This window comes from Brassica rapa, chromosome A06, assembly GCF_000309985.2.
Source record: "Brassica rapa cultivar Chiifu-401-42 chromosome A06, CAAS_Brap_v3.01, whole genome shotgun sequence".
NCBI lineage: Eukaryota > Viridiplantae > Streptophyta > Magnoliopsida > Brassicales > Brassicaceae > Brassica > Brassica rapa.
Window position 1 is genome coordinate 9,712,835 of NC_024800.2, and position 20,971 is coordinate 9,733,805.

Below are 20,971 nucleotides of genomic sequence, written 5' to 3' on the forward strand. Positions count from 1 at the left end.
TAAATGACTAATATATATATGACAATTAATGAGTTTAATAATAAAGATTTGATAACAATGTATATCTCCTCCATCATTTTTTGTTTAATTTTATATTATTAAAATAAATTAAACAATCAAATTAGCTATAAAAATAAAATTTAGATTTTTTCGTATATGTTATATTTTGAATTTTTAAAAACGATAATAAATGACTAAAACTATTAAAATTATTATGTTAAAAATTAATGATCAATGGTTTAACATTTTTATTATAAGAAGATACACATGATTTTAAAACCATATGAGTAAAAAATATTATTTAATAATAAAATAAATAAATAAATATATATATATATATATATTAAACACTATATACCATAAGATTACATAAATATTTTAATATTAAAACTTTCAATGAATTTTCAAGAACATTTATAAATTATAAACTTATTAAAAATTTCAGATTGAAAATTTTGTTATCGATGATTTAAATATTTTGTTATAAAACGATATGAACGATCATAGAACCGTATGATTATAAATTCTTATTTAATAAATAATTATATAAAATATACTATTCCTAGAAAAATAGGTTGGTCCATCTTAACTTATATTACACTTTTTATTAAACTAACTATCGAATTGATAAATAACGTACCAAAAAATGTTTTGCACTTTCCTTAAATAAAAGCTACGAAATTACCTAATATGATTAACGTATATGTGAAAATTAATTATAATGAATAATAAATATTTGATAACAATTTTTGTATCTTAGTTCTTTTTTTAATTTTATATTATTAAAATATATTTAAAAATCACATTAAATATATAATAAAAACATTTATAATTTTTTTTATATGTTATATTTTGAATTTTTCAAAACGTCTATAAATTATTAGAAATTTGAAGATCCCCACTCTGAAAATTTTGTGATCAATATATTATTTTTTTTGTCATAATAAGTTACAAATGATCATAAAATTGTATTAAGATGAATTTTTATTTAATATTATAAGAAGATACACATTATTTTAAAACCATATGAGTAAAAAATATCATTTAATAATAAAACATATATATTTATAAATATATATATAGATTATAATATATACCATAAGATTACATAAATATTTTAATATTAAAACTTTCAATGAATTTTCAAAAACATTTATAAATTATAAACTTATTAAAGATTTCACATTGAAAATTTTGTTATCGATGATTTAAATATTCAGTTATAAAATGATATGAATGATCATAGAACTGTATGATTATAAATTCTCATTTAATAAATGACTATATAAAATATACTATTCTTAGAAAAATAGGTTGGTCCATCTTGACTTACATTATATTTTTTATTAAACTAACTATCGAATTGATAAATAATCTACCAAATTTTTTTTTGCACTTTCCTTAATTAGAAGCTACGAAATTACCTAATATGATTAACGTATATATGAAAATTAATTATTATGAATAATAAATATTTGATAACAATTTTGGTATCTTAGTTCTTTTTTTTTTAATTTTATATTATTGAAAGATATTAAAAAATCACATTAAATATATAATAAAAACATTTATATTTTTTTTATATGTTATATTTGAATTTTTCAAAACGTCTATATATTATTAGAAATTTGAATATTCCCACTTTGAAAATTTTGTGATCAATAGATTATTTTTTTGTTATAATAAGTTACAAATGATCATAAAATATAACGCATATGAATTTTTATTTAATGAATATTCAAACTAAATAATATATATATATATATATATATATATATATATATATATATATATAAACACTAATGATTTAAAGCAACAAGATTGGCTGATCAATTTAGTCGTCCAGTTGAAATCTTTCAAAAGTATGTGAAAAACTAAAGTCAAAGTAAATATGGATTTAGAATAGTAGTTATATTTTACTAACCAAATACCGAAAAAAACCAAACCGAACCGAAACCAATCTGATATCCGGATTAATCCAAATGAAGCCAAACTATTGTTACATTTTCCAAAATATAATAAAAATAATAACTTAATCCCACGCAAGGCGCGGATCTTATCCTAGTTTGTATTATTTCGTTGTAAGTTTTATTCTTCTTTCCTTTTTAAGCTGTTATGTATATGCGATTTCATAATCAAAATTGTTTGACAGATTGGTATTGTCGATATTCTTTTTTTACAACAAATATTTACAGATTCATGTTAACTCTGTAAATCAAATCGGTAACTCTGCATCTAAATCAGTAGTGTTGATATAAATTTATAAAAATATAATTTGATCAATATAAATGTAAAAATCTGTTGGATAACACTGTATATGTGACTATTTGTAGCCCCACTACTTTACTCGGTAATCAATGTACACTATTCATTTAAAAAGAAAATCAAATAGTCACATATACAGTGTTATCCAACAGATTTATGGTGACGCTAATAATACATCAACGGACCAAATCCATTAGACAAGTAATAATATCATACATGATACATCTGATCACTGACGCTAATACAAATCAACGGACCAAATTTACTGTGAGCAAATATTATGTTGAAACAATTACACCAAAAGGCAGTTTTGACTTTTTAATATCACATAAAGACAGTTTCTTATACCAACACAGTTTCCACTAACAGCTTCCTTTTGGACCAACTACCTAGTTATGTGCTAACCAACCCACAACTTAACTAGATTTTGTTATTAGCGGGAGATTCCCCCAGCCGTTGATCCCCACACCTCTTAGATGGTCCAGATTTATTATGCTTTTTTTTGACAAGACTGATATCTGTTTTTTTTTCAGCCTTCTGATTTACCTTTTCACTTTACAAATCTACGGTTTAGATTACATGGTCATGAAAAAGTCAATATAATCTCTCCCCTCTTTGTTTTTCATTCCCGTCATTTCACGAAGCAGAAACCGTTTTCATCCTCCGTTCTCCATGGCTGACCACTGCATGGTTATCCCCGGTGAATGGACCTCCGCTGGTGAGCTCTGGGAGTTTGTAATTGACAAGAAGAAGATGTCCAGGATCGTGCCCATTCACCCTGGAGTATCATTGTCTGAGCTTCGAGATAATGTCGCCAAGGAGTTCTACACGTTCGCTGTTCCAGCTCTGCCGTCTACTCTGAGTTATTGGCCTCCTAACAGTAAGGAGCTTGCGACAGGGCTCACCACTCCACCGATTATCATGACCAACGACGGGGACATATCATATTTTCTCCACCACCTAGCTATAAACCCAACCATGAACTTGTTCGTCTACAAATAATATTGCAATTTGTTTCTCACTTAAACTATTAATATGGAGCCCATGAATTTGTCTAAAAATAAATTAAATTAAGATGGTAAAACCATAAAAATGCTATATATACACGTAAGGGAAACTTAAAATAATCTAAATTAACTCTAAAACTATAACTCATTCAAATCATTTCATATCATTCCATATCTAAAACTATAACTCATTCAAATCATTCCATATCATTGATTTACAAATTTACCGCATTGTACATGTGTACACGTAATTTTATTGATCAATGTGTACATCATACAAATTGTACATGTGTACACGTAACTATAATGTGTTTCTCTACTATCTTGAGAAAGTGGCTAGCTGTGAAGGCCCATAAAAGTATGATCAAAGTTCTTTAAAAAGTAATAAATAAGCTAAAAAAGTTTGTTTTATATGTTGTATTGTACACATTATCCCGGCTCACCGTCGTCGGAGATCGGGTGAAAAGATCGTTCGAGTAACACCAATTGAGGAGTATCATCTTTTCGCACTTTGGTCCTCTAGTTTCATGCTTCTTTCACAATATGCCTCAAACTTCTAGTCTGATTAATTTGCTTTACAAATTTACTGCATTGTACATGTGTACATGTACGTTTACTGATCAATGTGTAAATCATACCCATTGTACATGTGTACACGTAGTTAGAATGTGTTTCTCTACTATCTTGAAGACGTTTCTAGCCGAGAAAGCCATTGTACATGTGTACACGTAGTATATATGTCAAACGTTGTGAGTAAAAAATATGTGTACACCTTTACTATTTTATATTGTAAATTGCAACTATGTCTAATAAATTTATCAGGTGTACATGTGAATTCTTGCACAATTTAATTGGTGTACGTGTGTATTCTTGTACATGTGGATACTAATTTTGTGTACATTAGTTCATGTACATATGAACATTCAGGAATCTTCATACATATAGCTAATATTTAAACGATAATAATGTATTTCATGGGTTTGGCTTTTTATTTTAGATTATATTGCTTTTGCATAGTAATTTTCATAAAGTAGGAGTTGTATTACACAATTACAAGTGTGGAGCCAAATTGAAAAGAAACTGTGCAAATTTGCAACTTTTAGGGCCAAATTATAAAAAAATTGAAAACTAAAGGACTAGTTGTGGAAATATATGAAACTTGGTTTGGGAATGGATCCCTTCGAGGTTCACAATTCGGATCGACCCTCCGTTTGGTTCGCCGGCGGTTGGAGAGGAGGAGATGTCATGGAGGAAGGCACGACAGAGCTTGACGAACCACCGATTTAAAGATGCGGAGGAAGACGAGACGCGACGGCGCTGAGAATGACCACCCGGTGATGATGGATTGAAACAGAGCCGGGGATTGAGCCGGCGGCAGAGCTACATCAAATTGTATTGAGATTGAGACGAAGACGTTCTCCGGTCAACTTCTGATCTTTCTTTGCGGTGGTGCTTGTTGGTCGAAGTGGATAAGAAGAAGATTGAACTACATATGTGGTTTTTGTGGACAAGAAACTTACAGTAAATGAAAAAGAAAGTAAAGCAAAAAGGAAAAGAAACTTTATTTTTTTAATAAAAATAATTAAAACAAAAGGAAACTAGAATTTTTTGTAGTTTAGTTAGGGAAAAAGAACTAAAAGTTACTCAAAACTACCTTAAGAGCAATAAGTGTCTTATGCTGTAATAAAAAGTGCTAAAGTGACTTAGAGTGAAAATTACTCTATTATGTTTACATAAGAAAGAACAAATATTATATCTTTAAACTTCAGTCAACCACGGCACTACGATTCTTGATTATTATATTACACACTAATCGTATTAATACTGTACTATATATCATATGAATAAAAATTTTGTTCTATAAATCACGTAAAAATGGAAATTCGTCTTTTTCTTTTGTATGCATGATAAATTATTGAATTTCAAATGTGATATCAAAAAATAATATTGTTCATTTTGAAAACAAAAGCGTATATTTTATTTTGGTCTATTCTTTTAAAAATCCAAGTTATTTATTGTTCTCCATAATAATAGCATATAAGTTCGGAGTGTTTTAACTTTTAAGTTTCTAAGCAATTAGAAAGGAGAAAATGTTGACCCAAATAGAAGAGAGGAGAAAAATAAAGGCTCAATTAGGTGAATATACATATGGAAAGTTAAAATTGGCGAAGTGTGTAATATTTTTAATAATTTGCGAACCAGGTGATCGCACTTGGTTAAATTACAGGCGTAACCTTAAGTAGAATTGGGGAACTGTTTAACACAACCCGTTGCCGGTTATTTTGTCTTTTGTTAAAAAAACACTTTTTCTTGACATCGATACTTAGTAAGAAGACAATTCTTGCACGTAACCAAATCAGTTTCCGTTAAAATAAAATTATTTGTATTGTTTCATGAAAAAAACTAATTATGATAACACAAAATTGTTCTATAACTGAAATTGGAATTAAACAAGTAAGAACAACCGCATAAGATTTTGAGCAGTGTTGAAATGGTAGTAGCAGTAAGGGAAATATGTTCCATAGATTTTGACATATCTTCTTCTCTAACTTCTTAACTTCATATTCTCATCACTGCACCACGCTTGACGTCACACCACCATTTCATCTTCCCGTTTCATCATTATTTTCTCAGATCTATAAATAAAACAAAAAAAAAAATCAATTACAAATATCATAACAAGAGGAAGAGAAAGAGAGTGTGTAATAAGAGGAAGGGAGACGAGATATTGACCATAAACAAACAAAGGTTTGAGCATTGAAACTGATGTTGAACCAGATCAGATATTAACCCTAAAAAAAGATTCAAAACAGAGGGAGGGGGAAGAGCAGAGGGAGAGAAAAAAACCAGATTTGCTTAGCTCTGATACCACCATCGCCTCAGAGACACGTTGCCTCTTCCTCTGCCATCTCCAGCTCTGGTTAGCCATGAGATTCAAATTTATTTAGATCTGAGTTTTTTCTTAAATAAACAGAGAACAAGAAGAGATGAAACACCAAGATGAAATATATAAGATTCAAAAAACAAGAAGAGGAAATCATGTAAAATCTGAGATTGAAAACTAATTGAAAGAATGTTAAGAAGATGAAAGAACGAGTGATAGAAAGATAAACAGATGAAAACTTTTGTTTACTGCAAAACGTCTTTTCAGAATTAATGCACAAACGTGTTTGTGTTAGACTATTCTCTTTCTACCTATATGTGACCGGCTACATAGGGACAACGTCGCCATTATGAAAAATTGAACAGTACGATGTCCATCTGCCTAATTAAATAAGTTTTATAGTTATCTACTGCAATTTCCCAAAAATAAATATCAACAACAGATAAATACATTGAACCTGGACAAGCTAAAGCTACCACACAAGATGCTTATTAAAGGACATCGTCAAACCCTAACACTCTTAACTCCAAAAAAGAAGAAAACTAAACCACAATATATATCCAAATTAAATCCTTTGTACGTAGAGACTGCAACTTATTTAATTAATGGCGAAAGAAGGAGGTTACATGACGGTGGCGGCGGAAGAGATGGAGGAGTTACGGAGGAGGAGCAGAGAACTCGAGAGAGAAGTAGAGGAGATGAAGACGGCTATGTTGGAGTTGTGGCGGCGGACGGTTATGGCAGAAGAGGCAGAGGAGAGACTTTGCTCGCAGCTAGCGGAGCTGGAGGTAGAGTCTCTAGATCAGGCTCGTGACTATCACGATCGTGTGGTCTTCCTCATGGATCAAATCTCACGTCTCTCTTCTTTATCGATCGTTTCCTCGTAGATTTTACTTATACGACTGTTACTTGTATATTGTTGTGGATGTGTACTGCAGAGTACAGATCCGTCTAAGGATTATATGTATATGAACGGATCTATGTGGACAAATCTTATGTTTTCAACGAGCAATTGTTATTGAAATATTATTTCTGATACTTTATGCAGAATTTTCATATAATGGTCCGACTTTTGGAAAAATTTAGCGAAACTTTTATGGATTTGTCTTGTGAAAAAGAGTAAATTATGGTGATATTATTATTAGTTTTTTTACTAATGAAATAATAACATACGAGTTGAGTAGTCAATATATGTTTTTAGTAATTATACTCTCAGATCCTGCCATCCTGGTCATCATTTGATTCTTCTTTTCTTTGAATGAAATTCAGTGAAAAAACTGTCTATAGTTATATATACTTTTTAACCTGTTTTGCAGATTTGTATTGTCAAATTGTAACTAACATATATAACATGTGGAACTATCACTTATGTTCCTTATTTGGTTGGAAGATTCACCAAATGTGGTATATTAATCAATATTTGATGTGCGTATGTGACAAAAACAAAATTTGTGTGAAAACCATCAGAACAAAAGAATATCTGATATTAATTTTCTTCCACGGGATCCAGTATCATTATTGAATTTCAAAGAAATCAAACAACATATATATAATTTTAACTGGAATGGATCAATCGGTGCAGTGTTATATGTTAATGCAGTGAAAATTGAGTTTTACAAGCTGAAGAAAAACAACTTATTAAAGTGTTTGTGCAGGGCCGAGCCTGACAATTTCGGACCCAGAAACAAAAAAAAAGTTTTGGCTCATAATCTAAATAAAACATGAAAATATTAAAAGGTATTTGCAGTATTGTACTTTGGCATTTGCCACTAGAGCTAGAGAGAAACCTCGTTTATTTTTGGCCTTTAAAGTGAATATTTTGTTGTTGGCTCCAAAACCAATGCTTAATCTGCTTGGTATCAGGCACGACCTTGTTTTTGTGTATCAGTCATGACGTACAACATAAAGTAGTACAAAAAGTGATATGTGTCAAGCTGTGTAACTGATTTGAAGACTGGAACTGGAGCCGAATTAGAGCACCTCCAACAATAAGAACTCCAAAAAGTTTCAAAAACAAAAAAGTATTAATATTTTAGTAAACTATAATTAGAGAATTAAAAGTTAATTTTAAAATAAAAATTCAACCACTGTATTGGTTACAAGTGTTTTGTGGATATATAGTGGGGTTTTAAAAATCATGATATAAGAACCTTTTCCATTCTCTCTCCTAATTTTATTTCTTTTTCTTAAAATGTTTAGAATCCCTCCTAAAACCATGGTTCGAGGGGTTCGTAGAGGTAAACTAAAGATTATTTGAAGGCTAAGCAATGTATAGTTTATCTTGGAAAGGGATAAATCATCAAGGAAAAATTTTCAAAAGGCTTTGTACGAGATTTGGAAATATTCGATAAAAGAATATTTACGAATATCTCCTCCTTGAGTAGCATGAAAGGGTGAGCCATGAAATCTACTAGTATAAATAGAGAGAGACGTGCCTTGTGTTATGTACGATGTACCACCACAAAAAAAGGACCGTAAGCATAAGGGTTTCAGTGTGTCTCACAAAATATAAGGGATAGGGGTCATGAAGGGGTCATGAATTAGTTTGATCCTTGAACGTGTCTCACAAAATATACAGCGACACATCTAAAATATATAACACTAATCATGAAAAATGAATATCATTGTATAAAAATGTAAAAATCAATATCCGCGCAGGTGCTTAATAATTAAAACAACAAAAACAACTGATATACCTAACCAAACCACATCATATTACATGCTTTCCATATCTAGGTGTAGTACCAGTCTCAACCCGTCCCGCCCTGTTCTCTTTTTTTAATTTATGATTTTTTTTTGTAAAATTCAGCAGTAAAAGAAAGATGAATGGTGACCTATTTACTGTCCCATAGTGTGTTTTCCTTATCCCGCTGTCAAGGCCATGGAGCATCTGCACCGGTGCATTTTTTACTGAAAAAATAATAAAATAATCAAAAAGAAATGAGAGAAATACAAAAAGAAGAAAAGGAGGAAAAATCTATTTTTAGTAAAGAGACTATTCTGGAGAAAGCTGTCCACATGTCATATTATTATTGTGTAGTTTCATTTATGCTGTTTAAATTTATTTATTTATTTAATTTGTGACAAACCATCATTATTATAAGGGATACTCTCTCCTCTTTTAAACATATCAACCGATGCGGATGTTCTTACCATTCCCATTTCCGAGACGACGAGAAAGTTCCATGCGTACATTTTACAATTTTAACATCTTCATCTTAGTCGATTAAGTCATGACGGTATCCGACTAAACCAAGCCTGCCGACAATGGATTGAATTGAATCTTCAAGTTGTTCGAAGTTTATTTTCAATCCCAAGCAAAGTTTTTTTTTCTTTGAACAACCATCCCAAGCAAAGCTAACCAAAGCAAATACGTTGGCAACTTGGCTCTAATTAAACTGAAGTGAACCGAACATAAGTATATGATTTGGAAGAGTCAAACTATACCCGATATGCAAGGAGATACATTGAACCTGGACGTAAAGGAATTCAATCAAGTTATGTGTGGATATTCTGAATTTGTCTACAGATCCTTTTGGCAATAATTGTTGAAAATATCTATTTCATGATTTGATTTTTTTTTTTGCCTTTTCTAATACTGTATAAATTTATCCATTATTTTAAATATTTCATATCACTTGAATTGGTCTTCGATTTCATGATTTGTTTAAAAAATAGATAAATTCTATCAACATATTAATATAAACTTGTTGAGATTCTCTTCTAGCAAACTAAGTTCTTACAGAAATAATTATCTCCCAGCGCCATTTATTCAAATAACTGATGACACATCACATTTTTTAGGTGTGAATCGTGATAAATCATGATAGAAAATATAGTACCGATATTACTTCTCGATTTTTTCTATTATCTTCTTTTACATTGAGAGTACGTATTTACTATGTGTTTTACCCGCACATGCGGGCATGATCGTTTTACTAATAATTAGTAATATATATTATGATTTAAACATTATGATAACTTATTCTTTATATTCTTAATCATTTTACTTCTCTTTGATTTTTATTTTGATCTACGTCTTCTTAACACAAATGAAAGCTATAAAACTGTGAGGCGAGAAGAGCATAATTACATATCAAATATTCCACACAATAAAGTAAAGTAAGAATATAAAATTTTGGTCTCTCTTAATCTACTTTGTATTTTTGAACCATAAATATGAATTAACTTACCTAAGAAAGCATTAAACACACACAAAATCCAAATAAGAACAAAATAAGTAAATAAAAACTAAATTTCGATTATAATTTTGAAGATTAAAAAAAAACGAATTGAGATAATGACAATATTTCATTGGTTTACTTGATCAATATATACATCGACTTATCTTAATATTTCATAAGTTTACCTTTAATAAAAAAAACAGTAGATAATGATAATTTTTTATTATTAAAGTTAATTTATGGTTAATAATATAATGATAAATCTAATTATTCATTAAAAAATATTTACTTTTAGCCGTTTTAGAAATTAAACCATTAAAGACATGTTTATAACATGATTACATAGACAATTCTCTAAATTTAATATCAAAGCATATTTTTCTTATATATTAAACAGTAATAAAACATACACGTGAAATAACTACTGAACTAATTCAGAATACCTAATTCATTATTCCAAATTCAATGTAACAAAACCGATTTGATTCTAGTATTTCAAGAAAAACATAGAACTCCAACTATAAAAAACAAAATATCAAAAGTACATAAATATAGATGTCAAAAACTATAATTGAGACAACTTGGAATGAATGAGAAAATTGAAACTATAGTGTTTAAAACATCTTACATCATATCATATGAAAATAAGAATTGGTCCTAGCTTTTTTAAAATAATTATAATTGTAATTCCAATTAGAAAGTTTGAAATAGTAATGTTATTTAAATTAATAAATTAATAATTTAAGCTAAAAACTAATAAAAATCTTGTGAAAGTTAAAATAATTATAATCATAATTCCAATTAGAAATTTCGAAATATTTATATTATTTAAATTAATAAAATGATGATTTAATCTAAAAACTAATAAGAATATGACAAATAAGCAAAATTAGCTAAAATCATGGAGAATGTGACAAATCAGCAAAATCACTTCATAAATAATAGCATAATTAAATGTGTTTATATCTTCTTAATCATTATTAAAATGAGTCAAGTTATACAATAATATTAATATGATTTTTTATTTTTTTAATAAATTATGGATCGAAACGCATAATTTTATTAGATCAGGAATAAAATTTGGTTGCTAAATCTTACGTAGCTCCTGAGATTGAACCTAGTATTTTTATCTTTAAAACATATATAATATTTTATGGGTGGAGCCGTAGAGGTAACAGATCCAAATGTATTAATAGGATGTTCATAAGATAACCGTCCAAGTGCGTCAACTTTGGCACACGGACATTTCAAATAGAGTAATTGCATCTGATAGCTATGAAACAAAAGATAATTAATTATATGGATAAGCCACTGTTACTAATTCATAATTCCAACGTTGCCCCTATCTTTAGTCATGCATCTATCTATGCGCCTATCTCTGACATGTAGGTTTGCCAAAGTCTACGCTGACATTTGAAGCTACCCCATCTCTCTTTCTCTCACTTCCTCACTCTTTCTTCTTCCTGTTTTTTTCTTCAGTCCTTCCTGATTCTTTTTTTTCTGAACTATTATTCCTGATTTTATAAGTTTATATTCTCTTTGATTTTAACATATTGTGTCAATCTAAAAGGTGAGAAACAATCATCATCCATGGTGACTGGCAATCTGAAGAAGATAGCTTCCATTGATGCTCAGCACATACTAATTGCTCCTACCAAAATCTATGAAGAAGACAAGATTGTTGAGTACGATGCTTTATTTAGGCATCTCCTTTTTCTTGTAATTATTTATCTCTCTTTCAGGAGAGCTTGAAAATGTTTTTGATTCTTCCATGTCTTTAAGTTCGAGTTACAATGTGAATATTGTTAGGGAAGCTAGCGTATCTTTAAAAAATGATTGTGCTTCAGTTCATAGTATTTCCGAATTAACTTTGTAATATTGGGTTAAGATTCACAAGTATATACTACATAAGCTTTTGTATTAAATTAACTCAAAGTTATAATGCGTTATCCGGTTTAATACATATTAACATTCCATATATCTAAACTATTTTCTGGCTATTACTGCCATAATATGGATTATCTATGTATTAACCGGTTTTAATATATATTATGATATACATACATAAACCATCTTTTGGCTAGTCTCGTCATAATCCATAGTATCTTGCCGCTATTACATGTTTTATTTAGATTACCTTTTGTAAAATTCAGTTAAGACTCACAAGTTCATATTATCTCATCTCTTGTAGTAACTTAACTCGGTCGGCACTATAATATGTTATCCGATTCATACGTGTTCATTTTACGGATATATAAATTATTTTCTGGCTATTACTTTTATAATCTGGATTATCACTGAATTATTCAGTTTATTTTTCAAATGATCCGGTTATTTTTCACAGAGTAAAATTATCCGGTTTATTTTTTCATATGATTCGATTAAGTATTCCCGCTAATTTGTTCCATAAATGAATATTTGGTTTAACATATCTGGATTCACATATATATATATATATATATATTCGGCTATATTCATATGTAAACGAGGTCCAGCGGTTCTGGTTTGTACTTCGTGTGATACAATAACATGTTGCGGGACCGAACTTACTATACGTCATTTTCTTGTTTTTTTTTGTTTTTTTCTTTAATGGAAGCAGAATTACTAGAAAGTCCTCATCTTCTTCCTCGCATCTGTCGAACAAGAAACCCTAATTTCCGTATTTCACCTCTGTTTTTCTACGATTCTTGATCCTTTTCAATGATTCTTAACCCAAATATGATAGATTTCAACAAAACAAGTGATTCTGAGCATACAATTTCGAAAAATAAGTTTTTTTTGTAAAGGATCAGATTTTCTGAGCGAATTGGAAAAAATCGCACAAGCTTCTTCATTGAGTAGCGTCTAAACGTCAATTTAACAAGCACGGCAGATGCATTTTATCATAAGGATTCAAAAGTGATGTAATCCACACTCGTTTTTCAATGGCTTTTGAATATATCCTCCATATTTTACCAATTTAATATGGTTATCCAAAACCTCTCCTCTGCATAATAGTGCATATTTCGTAATATACTAATGTCCTTTACACGCGCCACATTAGAGCCACATATTCAAATTCCAAATTTTCTGACACTTCTCTGACATAATAGCTGTCGAACTGATTCCCCTATACCTCTAGGGAACCAGGTTTTGAGAAAGCCTGAGACCAAACAGTGACTCGCTATGGACACAAAAGTAATATCATCTGCTCCCTATGACCAATTACCTAAGACCATGTGCATCGCGGGGTCCTTAGAAGGATTTTCAGGCGTGGACCCCACACAAAGGAAGAAAATCGGTAAGGAAAACTATGAGATAAGGATCGACTTCTTTTGGGTTTTTGTGATTTTCGCGGACCTCACTGACATGTGGCGGCCCGCGATTGATTCCTTCTTTGTTTTTTTTTTTTTTTTTAAAAAAAGACAAAAAAAAGAAAAAAATTAAAAGTCTGAAACCCCAAGTGGGGTTACAGCGATGCACATGCCCTAAATACGTAAAAGTTGTATCCGATTACCTAATTTCCATCCAGTTTATGGTTATTGAGCTAAATAGCTCTTTCAAATACAAGATTTAATAACTTTAATGGTTTATTATAGGTATCTGATAAGGAGATGAGGTTTAGATTCATCTTAAGAATGGTGTTCAACTAATGTTAAAAACAAAATACACATTGTTGAACTATTTGGCTCTAGAGTATGGCCGTCGTGCCACATTATTTAATATGTTGCGCTCATCTTTTCTATTAAAAAAAAGTACCATTTTTATCTACTATTTAGAAGTCTACTAGGATCATTTCATTAATCACATAATATGACATAATAATTAATAGGAATATTAATAATAAATTAATTTTAACTATAGATTTGAATTTTATTTTCAGTTATAACAAAATCTGTTGAGGAAAATCTAACAAAATCCTACTAAACTTTTAAATATTTTTTTATTAAATATTGCATTAATTAATTTCGTAATTAAGTAATATAATGCTTTCATTTAAATAAATTATCATCTACCACTAAAACGGGTTCAAATTTGTTAATCATGTCATATTTTTTATACAAATAAAGTTATTAACATATGTTAAAATTTTATTTCTACAGCTATATATTTTCAAAAATTATATGTTGAAGAATATTTTTTATTTGATTATTTCAAATCATAAAAACTCAAAAACGTAATAAAAAAGGTAAAATGAATAAAACAAACCCCTATATTAATAAAGTAATAAGAAACCTAAAAAAATAAAATTAAAGAGTTATAAAATACATAACACTAAGATATAAATTGTATATTTAAATTTATATAATAATATCAAAATTAAATATTTATAAAATAAAATTATATCCGCACGATGTGCGGGTTAAACTCTAGTACCTTATTAATGAACTTGCATATTCTAGCCGGTATGGATTACTAGTAATTAGTAATACGTCGGATATACGTATACATCAATATGGATATACATAGTATATTTGTGTTGATGTAACTGAATCATATGATTCATGTCCAAACTCTATAAACCTTTTTGAGTAATTGTTAAGATTTATACCAAACTTTTCATTTTTTGTTACAAGAGATGTGATCTTGAAAACCACTTATTACAAGACAAATGAAAAAGGAAAAATGAAAAACAGAGGCAGAGACTTGATGGATGAGACTATGGTGGTCTGAAGGAGAGTGAGCGGATGTAGCATGAAATTTTTGAGGAGAAATCACACATAAATATATAAACTAAGATTAAAATGTAGTTTTTAATAAGAAAATATAGCTAAAATTTAGGTATATTACAAAGAAGTTTTTGAAATTTTTGTGGGTGCAAGTGTCACTTTCTTGATGAACCTACATCCGCCACTGTGAGTAGTAGACCTGCAACATTGACGGATCAGTGGCTGAGGTGGACGGAAAAGAGATGAGCCTGTCCCTGCTGAGATGGTCCACCTGCGCTATAACACCTGCTTCAGAGGTTATTGTGGCCGCGAAAATCCTCGAGTTTCTTTCCTACAAGATGCAGTATACGATGGCATGCAACAACAGCTTCAACACAGCAAGCAAACCTGATGAAGCAACCACCCGCGGGTGAGATATAGAATGTTATTTAAAGAAAATGCTAGTATATTCATTACCAATTGATTTTGCGTTAGGTGTCCATGTAGAAACAGGAAACGATATAGAAGAATATGTGAATTGTGTATTGATCAAGGTAACTTTACATACGTATATATACGACTAGAGAGTACATTAGGATAATGACTACTATATTATCTAGGACTTATCATATAGCTTATGCTTATCTATATCGCTCCATATTTATCTCCGTAATACTCCCCCTCAAGTTGGAGTGTGCAAATCCAAAACACCCAACTTGGACAGTAGTGACTCAAACTGAGATCGACATAACGATTTTGTCATGATGTCCGCTGGTTGAAGACTGGAGCGAACGTAAGACGTTGCAATGAGGCCTGCTTTAAGAAGATCTCGAACAAAATGACAATCCTTTTCAATATGTTTGGTGCGTTCATGAAACACTGGATTACGAGCAATATGCAAAGCAGCTTGATTGTCACAGTAGAGGCGGACTGGCTTCTTAATAGAGAAACCCAACTCAATGAGAAGCCGAGTAATCCACACAAGTTCTTTGCAGGCTTCAGACATTGACCTATATTCGGATTCAACGGAAGAGTGTGACACAATGTCCTGTTTCTTGGTTCTCCATGAGATAGGGGAGTCACCAACAAAGAGAATATACGCACTCAGGGAACGTCGAGACAGAGCACATGTTGCCCAATCAGCGTCGCAGTAGACATTCACCTGAAAATCATCATCGGAACGAAGCAGAATCCCTTGGCCAGGAGATCCTTTCAGATAGCGGACCACGCGAAGAGCTGCTTCCCAGTGAGCTACCCGCGGTTTGTTCATAAATTGTGAGAGAAGAAGAATTGAAAAACTAAGCTCAGGACGAGTGTTGAGCAGATAAACCAGACGGCCAATCAAACGACGATATTGACTAGGGTCGTCAAAGAAAGGACCATCATCTCTGACTAAGTTGTGCTTGGCTTCGAGTGGTGTTGCAACTGGCTTAGCCCCGAGGTATCCTGTTTCGGCAATGATGTCGAGGGAATACTTTCGTTGTGAGAGAAAGAATCCATCTTCAGACCGAGACACCTCGATACCTAAAAAATATCTTATCTTGCCCAAATCCTTCATTCTAAAGCAACTGTTTAAATACTGCTTGAACTTGGTAATGGCAAGCACATCATTACCACAAATGACCAGGTCATCAACATAAACAAGAACCCGAAGATCAACTTGACCGCGAGTATACGAGAACAGAGAGTAGTCAGAGTATGATTGTGTAAAACCAAACTCGAGCAATGCATCTGTGAGTTTAGCAAACCAACATCGTGGTGCTTGACGAAGACCATATAAAGACTTACGAAGACGACAGACTTTTGTAGGATCAGAATGCACAAACCCTGGAGGCAACTTCATGTAAACCTCCTCTTGTAAATCTCCATGGAGGAATGCATTATGGACGTCCATCTGGTGTACTTCCCACTTTCGAGATGCTGCAAGTCGGAGGAGAGCTCTTACTGTGGTCATCTTAACGACAGGAGAGAAAGTCTCATCGAAATCTTCACCTTCCACCTGTCTGTTACCAAACGCAACAAGACGAGATTTGTGTCTTTCGATAGTACCATCAGCATTGTACTTAATCTTAAAAACCCATTTGCTTCCAATAGCGACTTTGCCAGGAGGAAGCGAGACAATGTCCCATGTGTGCTGATCCTCTAACGCAGTAATCTCAGCAGAACATGATTTCTTCCAGACATCATGCTTAATAGCTTCAGCATAACTCCGTGGTTCATGTCCTGCTGTAACAGCTGCTAAAAACACATAATTAGTAGATTGGCCCTAACCCTTTATATATTACTTAATGTCCCTTAGAATTCCCTATGTGGGATGTAATATCCCTAATACCTCTCCTCGAGATGATGGCTCTTATCGGCCAGAAATCTCGGAACTTTAAGACAGTTATACTCGGTCGAGCGAGTCAATTACGACCTATATATCCGGTCGGATAGGGTTAATATTAATTAGGGGTTTAACTTATTAGAATCTGGGCTCTGATACCATGTAGAAACATGAAACGATATAGAAGAATATGTGAATTGTGTATTGATCAAGGTAACTTTACATACGTATATATACGACTAGAGAGTACATTAGGATAATGACTACTATATTATCTAGGACTTATCATATAGCTTATGCTTATCTATATCGCTCCATATTTATCTACGTAATAGTCCATAAAATATAATACTATATGTTTGATGTTCTCACAATTTGTGTGATTCTCAGTTTAGTTGAAAATATAATTAAATTTAATTTTTGAAATAAATATTTAAGAAATTTTAGATAGATGTATTAGAAAGAAAAAATTATGGTACCAATAAAATGGATTCTCATACCCATAAAATAGATGTATTATTAGTAAGCCATTTTTCAAAAAAGAAAACTATTGAATTATTTATCAGAAAAAGATCTGCAATAGTCAAATACGTATAATGCGCCACGTGTGGTTACTTTTCAAAGAAACACGACAGACACTGATTTGTCAGAAGAAAACAAAATAATGAGAAATTCAAAAACACGAGATACATTGAACCTGGACACTTAGCATGCCAAGGCCAAAACGCTTATTAAAAGGATCAACGACACAATAGTGAAGTACACAAACAGAGGCAACGGAACCACCAAATCAAGTTGTTTCCAATATTCAAAGAAAATGGGAAAAGGAGGAGCTTATCTGACGGTGGCGGCGGAAGAGGTTGAGAAGCTACGGAGGAGGAACGGAGAATTGGAGAGAGAAATGGAGGAGATGAAGAAAGAGATGATTCAGTTGTGGAGGCGGACGGTGGTGGCGGAAGAGGCGGAGGAGAGACTCTGCTCGCAGCTGGCGGAGCTGGAGGTCGAGTCTCTAGATCAGGCGCGTGAGTATGAGTCTCGTATACACTTCCTCGTGGACCAAATCTCTCGTCTCTCTTCCTCCTCTCTCGAAGTCGTTGTTATAAATTCATAGTGTCGGAGTACATATATATATATATATATATATAATATCTGTAAAAATGGCTAATAAGAATCCTAAGATCTATACCAGTTTTAAGTTTTTTTTTTTGGTTAGGAGGATCCAAAACCTCTAGAGCTAGTCCGATGTAAAAAAAAAGTAAAACAGATCAATACTGTATTAAAATTTCCATTTTCATTCAACATTTATATACCTAGAAAACAATTTTTTTATGGTTCTCATCAATTTGAAAATCATAAAAAGAATAAAAAAACTGGACGTTGATCTTGGTCCATTAACAACTAAGAATATTTTGGGACAGAATCCTACCAACTTAATAGAGTTAACAATTTGTTATATCTTCTTTCCTTCATCAAGGCCAAGCAGAGTTTACATTAGAATATGATATCTTTTCTGATTGTGTGATTTCATCAATCAGTGCTTAGAGTTTTCTACCTGAAATAGAGATTTGTTTTTTTTTCTTCTTTACAACTTTACGATTACAGACAACTGTCAAACAGAGACGTCTCATCAAATCTTTTTCTGAGTGGTAACATTTATATCATTCTATTGAAGATATTTTGATAAACAAAGAATAATTAGGTAAACAACAACAAATATTAGAGGGTAAATCGAGGTCCAACGTCAACGAACTATTTCAATATTCATATCTATGGTAATGTCGAGTTTACTGTATTTCACAATGCCTTCTGTGATTTGCCCATGTTTATGGTTAAGCCAGCCGTATATATGAGCATCTTATACAAAGCATATCCAATTTATTTATTCAGAATATAAAATGCTTTCAAATATTAAAGAGAATCAAAACATTGCTAGTAGAGGCAGAAGAATCTAACAAGAGTAGTTCTTCCTAGCAATATCAGCTAAAGGAAAGCATTAAAACAAGACCATACATTTGTGTTTCAACATTCCTTACGGCCAAAACAGACTGATTCAAGTAATGACCATATAAACAAAAGGCTCATCAGCTACTACTTTCCTCGTTTACCCTTTATCTCAGGGTCCCTGCACTCAAAAACAACAGAGAACGATTCGACCCAGTTTCAGTAATTGTAACCGATTCAGTCTGGAAGAGCGGAGAAGGTTGGTTTACGAACCTCTGGATATGGTCTAGTATCAGAAGTCTCGGCCCTGGTGGGATGCTCACATCTCTTAGCGCACTTTCATTCAAAAAAAAAAAAACGATAAGTCACTAGTTAGTCTTAAGTTGCTAAATAAACAAAGGCTTGACGAGGATATGTAATATGAAAGTACCTGTCGGTGAGTAATGGTAAAGTGGGATCTGTTAGAAGTCCTTTCTTGAAGTTCTTCTCATACTTCTGTAGGCCTAGCTTCAACAGCATGGTTCTTGATCTTGTGTAAAACGGGTCTTCAGGACTCGGTTTCGAGAATCTTTCTCCCAACTGAGTTACAAAATAATTGGGGGTAAGAAGAGATGCTTATTATGCATGATTCATAACATATCACAATACCAAAATGATCACTCGCCTTGAAAAATATTCCTTGGAAGACAGCGAAACCAGCAGCAGTTGTGATTGCGTTAATAGGCTGTCCTTGCAAGCCTTGGCTCACCAAAGAGTAGGCAAATCCAGAACCTAGTGCTGCAACCACGCTGCAATGTCAAACCATTATTCTCTCAAACACTTGTATTCTCAATGATAACCAACAGGTAAGCCAACGAGTAAGTTTCCAAGAATAATCTTACTTAACCACAAACACTTAAGATAGATAGAAAAAGATCATGATCAATGGTCATTTGAATGAAAGCTCAAGAAGAACAAAAACAAAACAAAATGCCTGAAGGTTAGGTACCAAATGTGAGTTTTTTTGGTATTGTGGTGATTCAATTAAGTAGTAAAACACTATTGTTGACATGTTAGAAAACAACTTAAGTAACTAACACAACTTGTGCATGTAGGCGAAGAATTTAGAGCCTAGGACCGCACTAAGTATTGACTACAAGTAAGTGAGACTTACGCAGATTCAAGATCCTCTTTGCCTCTAATCCGTTTCATAACACAAGCAATTCCAGCATTAACACCAGTAATCGCAGCAAAGTTCCGAGCTTGAACCCATGGCCCACCCACAAGCGCCTTCAATCAAGAAACTCACTTCCATTGTTTCACATATAATTAGTAGATGGGGGAAGTTAAAAAAGAAGGAACCTGAGCTTGCTTCATCGACGCCATGGCTTGAGGGTCAGTCTGAGGCATCTCAGGGGAGAGTGTTCCCATGAGTCCTCCTATGAAAGCTCCCTGCACGCCGCTCATCGTGGACACCACGGCTGCTTCCACCGGTATCGATTGCTTCGACAGCCACGTCTTCAAACCCACTTCCACCTCCTTGAACTTGACTTGTACCTGCTGAATTGGATTCTGCTGGTCGTTGAATAAGCTCGATATCGCCATCATCTCTCCTCTCCTCTGCTCACCTTCTCCGCCGCCTACACCCATTTTATCGTTTTCTTTTTTTTTCTCTTACACGACCTTTTTGAGTTTTGTTTTTCGGTTCTGCTTCCTGCTGTCTTATCTCCTTTCTTTCAATCTCTATTGGGTGCTTA

At 32.2% G+C, this 20,971-nt stretch overlaps 3 protein-coding genes across 3 annotated transcripts; 2 read left to right on the forward strand and 1 right to left on the reverse strand.

The window, feature by feature from the left end:
* The first annotated feature begins 6,656 nt into the window (after positions 1–6,656).
* LOC103873047 (protein RESPONSE TO LOW SULFUR 3) lies at positions 6,657–7,199 on the forward strand. Its single transcript, XM_009151479.3, has one exon. It carries the CDS (start codon positions 6,762–6,764, stop codon positions 7,041–7,043), a length of 282 nt encoding a protein of 93 aa, XP_009149727.1. The 5' UTR covers positions 6,657–6,761; the 3' UTR covers positions 7,044–7,199.
* A 10,613-nt stretch (positions 7,200–17,812) lies between these two features.
* Positions 17,813–18,607, forward strand: LOC103873048 (protein RESPONSE TO LOW SULFUR 3). Its single transcript, XM_009151481.3, has one exon. The coding sequence runs from the start codon at positions 18,112–18,114 to the stop codon at positions 18,403–18,405; it is 294 nt and encodes a 97-aa protein (XP_009149729.1). The 5' UTR covers positions 17,813–18,111; the 3' UTR covers positions 18,406–18,607.
* A 542-nt stretch (positions 18,608–19,149) lies between these two features.
* LOC103873049 (chloroplastic import inner membrane translocase subunit HP30-1) lies at positions 19,150–20,932 on the reverse strand. Its single transcript, XM_009151482.3, has 6 exons — positions 20,577–20,932; positions 20,389–20,504; positions 19,900–20,023; positions 19,666–19,814; positions 19,509–19,571; positions 19,150–19,416 (listed from the first exon to the last, which is right to left on the reverse strand). The coding sequence occupies exons 1-6, from the start codon at positions 20,862–20,864 to the stop codon at positions 19,383–19,385; spliced, it is 774 nt and encodes a 257-aa protein (XP_009149730.1). The 5' UTR covers positions 20,865–20,932; the 3' UTR covers positions 19,150–19,382.
* Between the last annotated feature and the right edge of the window lie 39 nt (positions 20,933–20,971).

What these genes read in the sequence shown, in the direction of transcription:
- LOC103873047 (XM_009151479.3), top strand. Translation starts at nt 6,762, where the DNA reads ATGGCGAAAGAAGGAGGTTACATGACGGTGGCGGCGGAAGAGATGGAG.
- LOC103873048 (XM_009151481.3), top strand. Translation starts at nt 18,112, where the DNA reads ATGGGAAAAGGAGGAGCTTATCTGACGGTGGCGGCGGAAGAGGTTGAG.
- LOC103873049 (XM_009151482.3), bottom strand. Translation starts at nt 20,864, where the DNA reads ATGGGTGTAGGCGGCGGAGAAGGTGAGCAGAGGAGAGGAGAGATGATG. An exon ending in AAAGAGGATCTTGAATCTGC is followed by an intron (nt 20,024 to 20,388) that starts GTAAGTCTCACT and finishes TTGACATTGCAG; the next exon opens with CGTGGTTGCAGCACTAGGTT. An exon ending in ATACTAGACCATATCCAGAG is followed by an intron (nt 19,417 to 19,508) that starts GTTCGTAAACCA and finishes TTTTGAGTGCAG; the next exon opens with GGACCCTGAGATAAAGGGTA.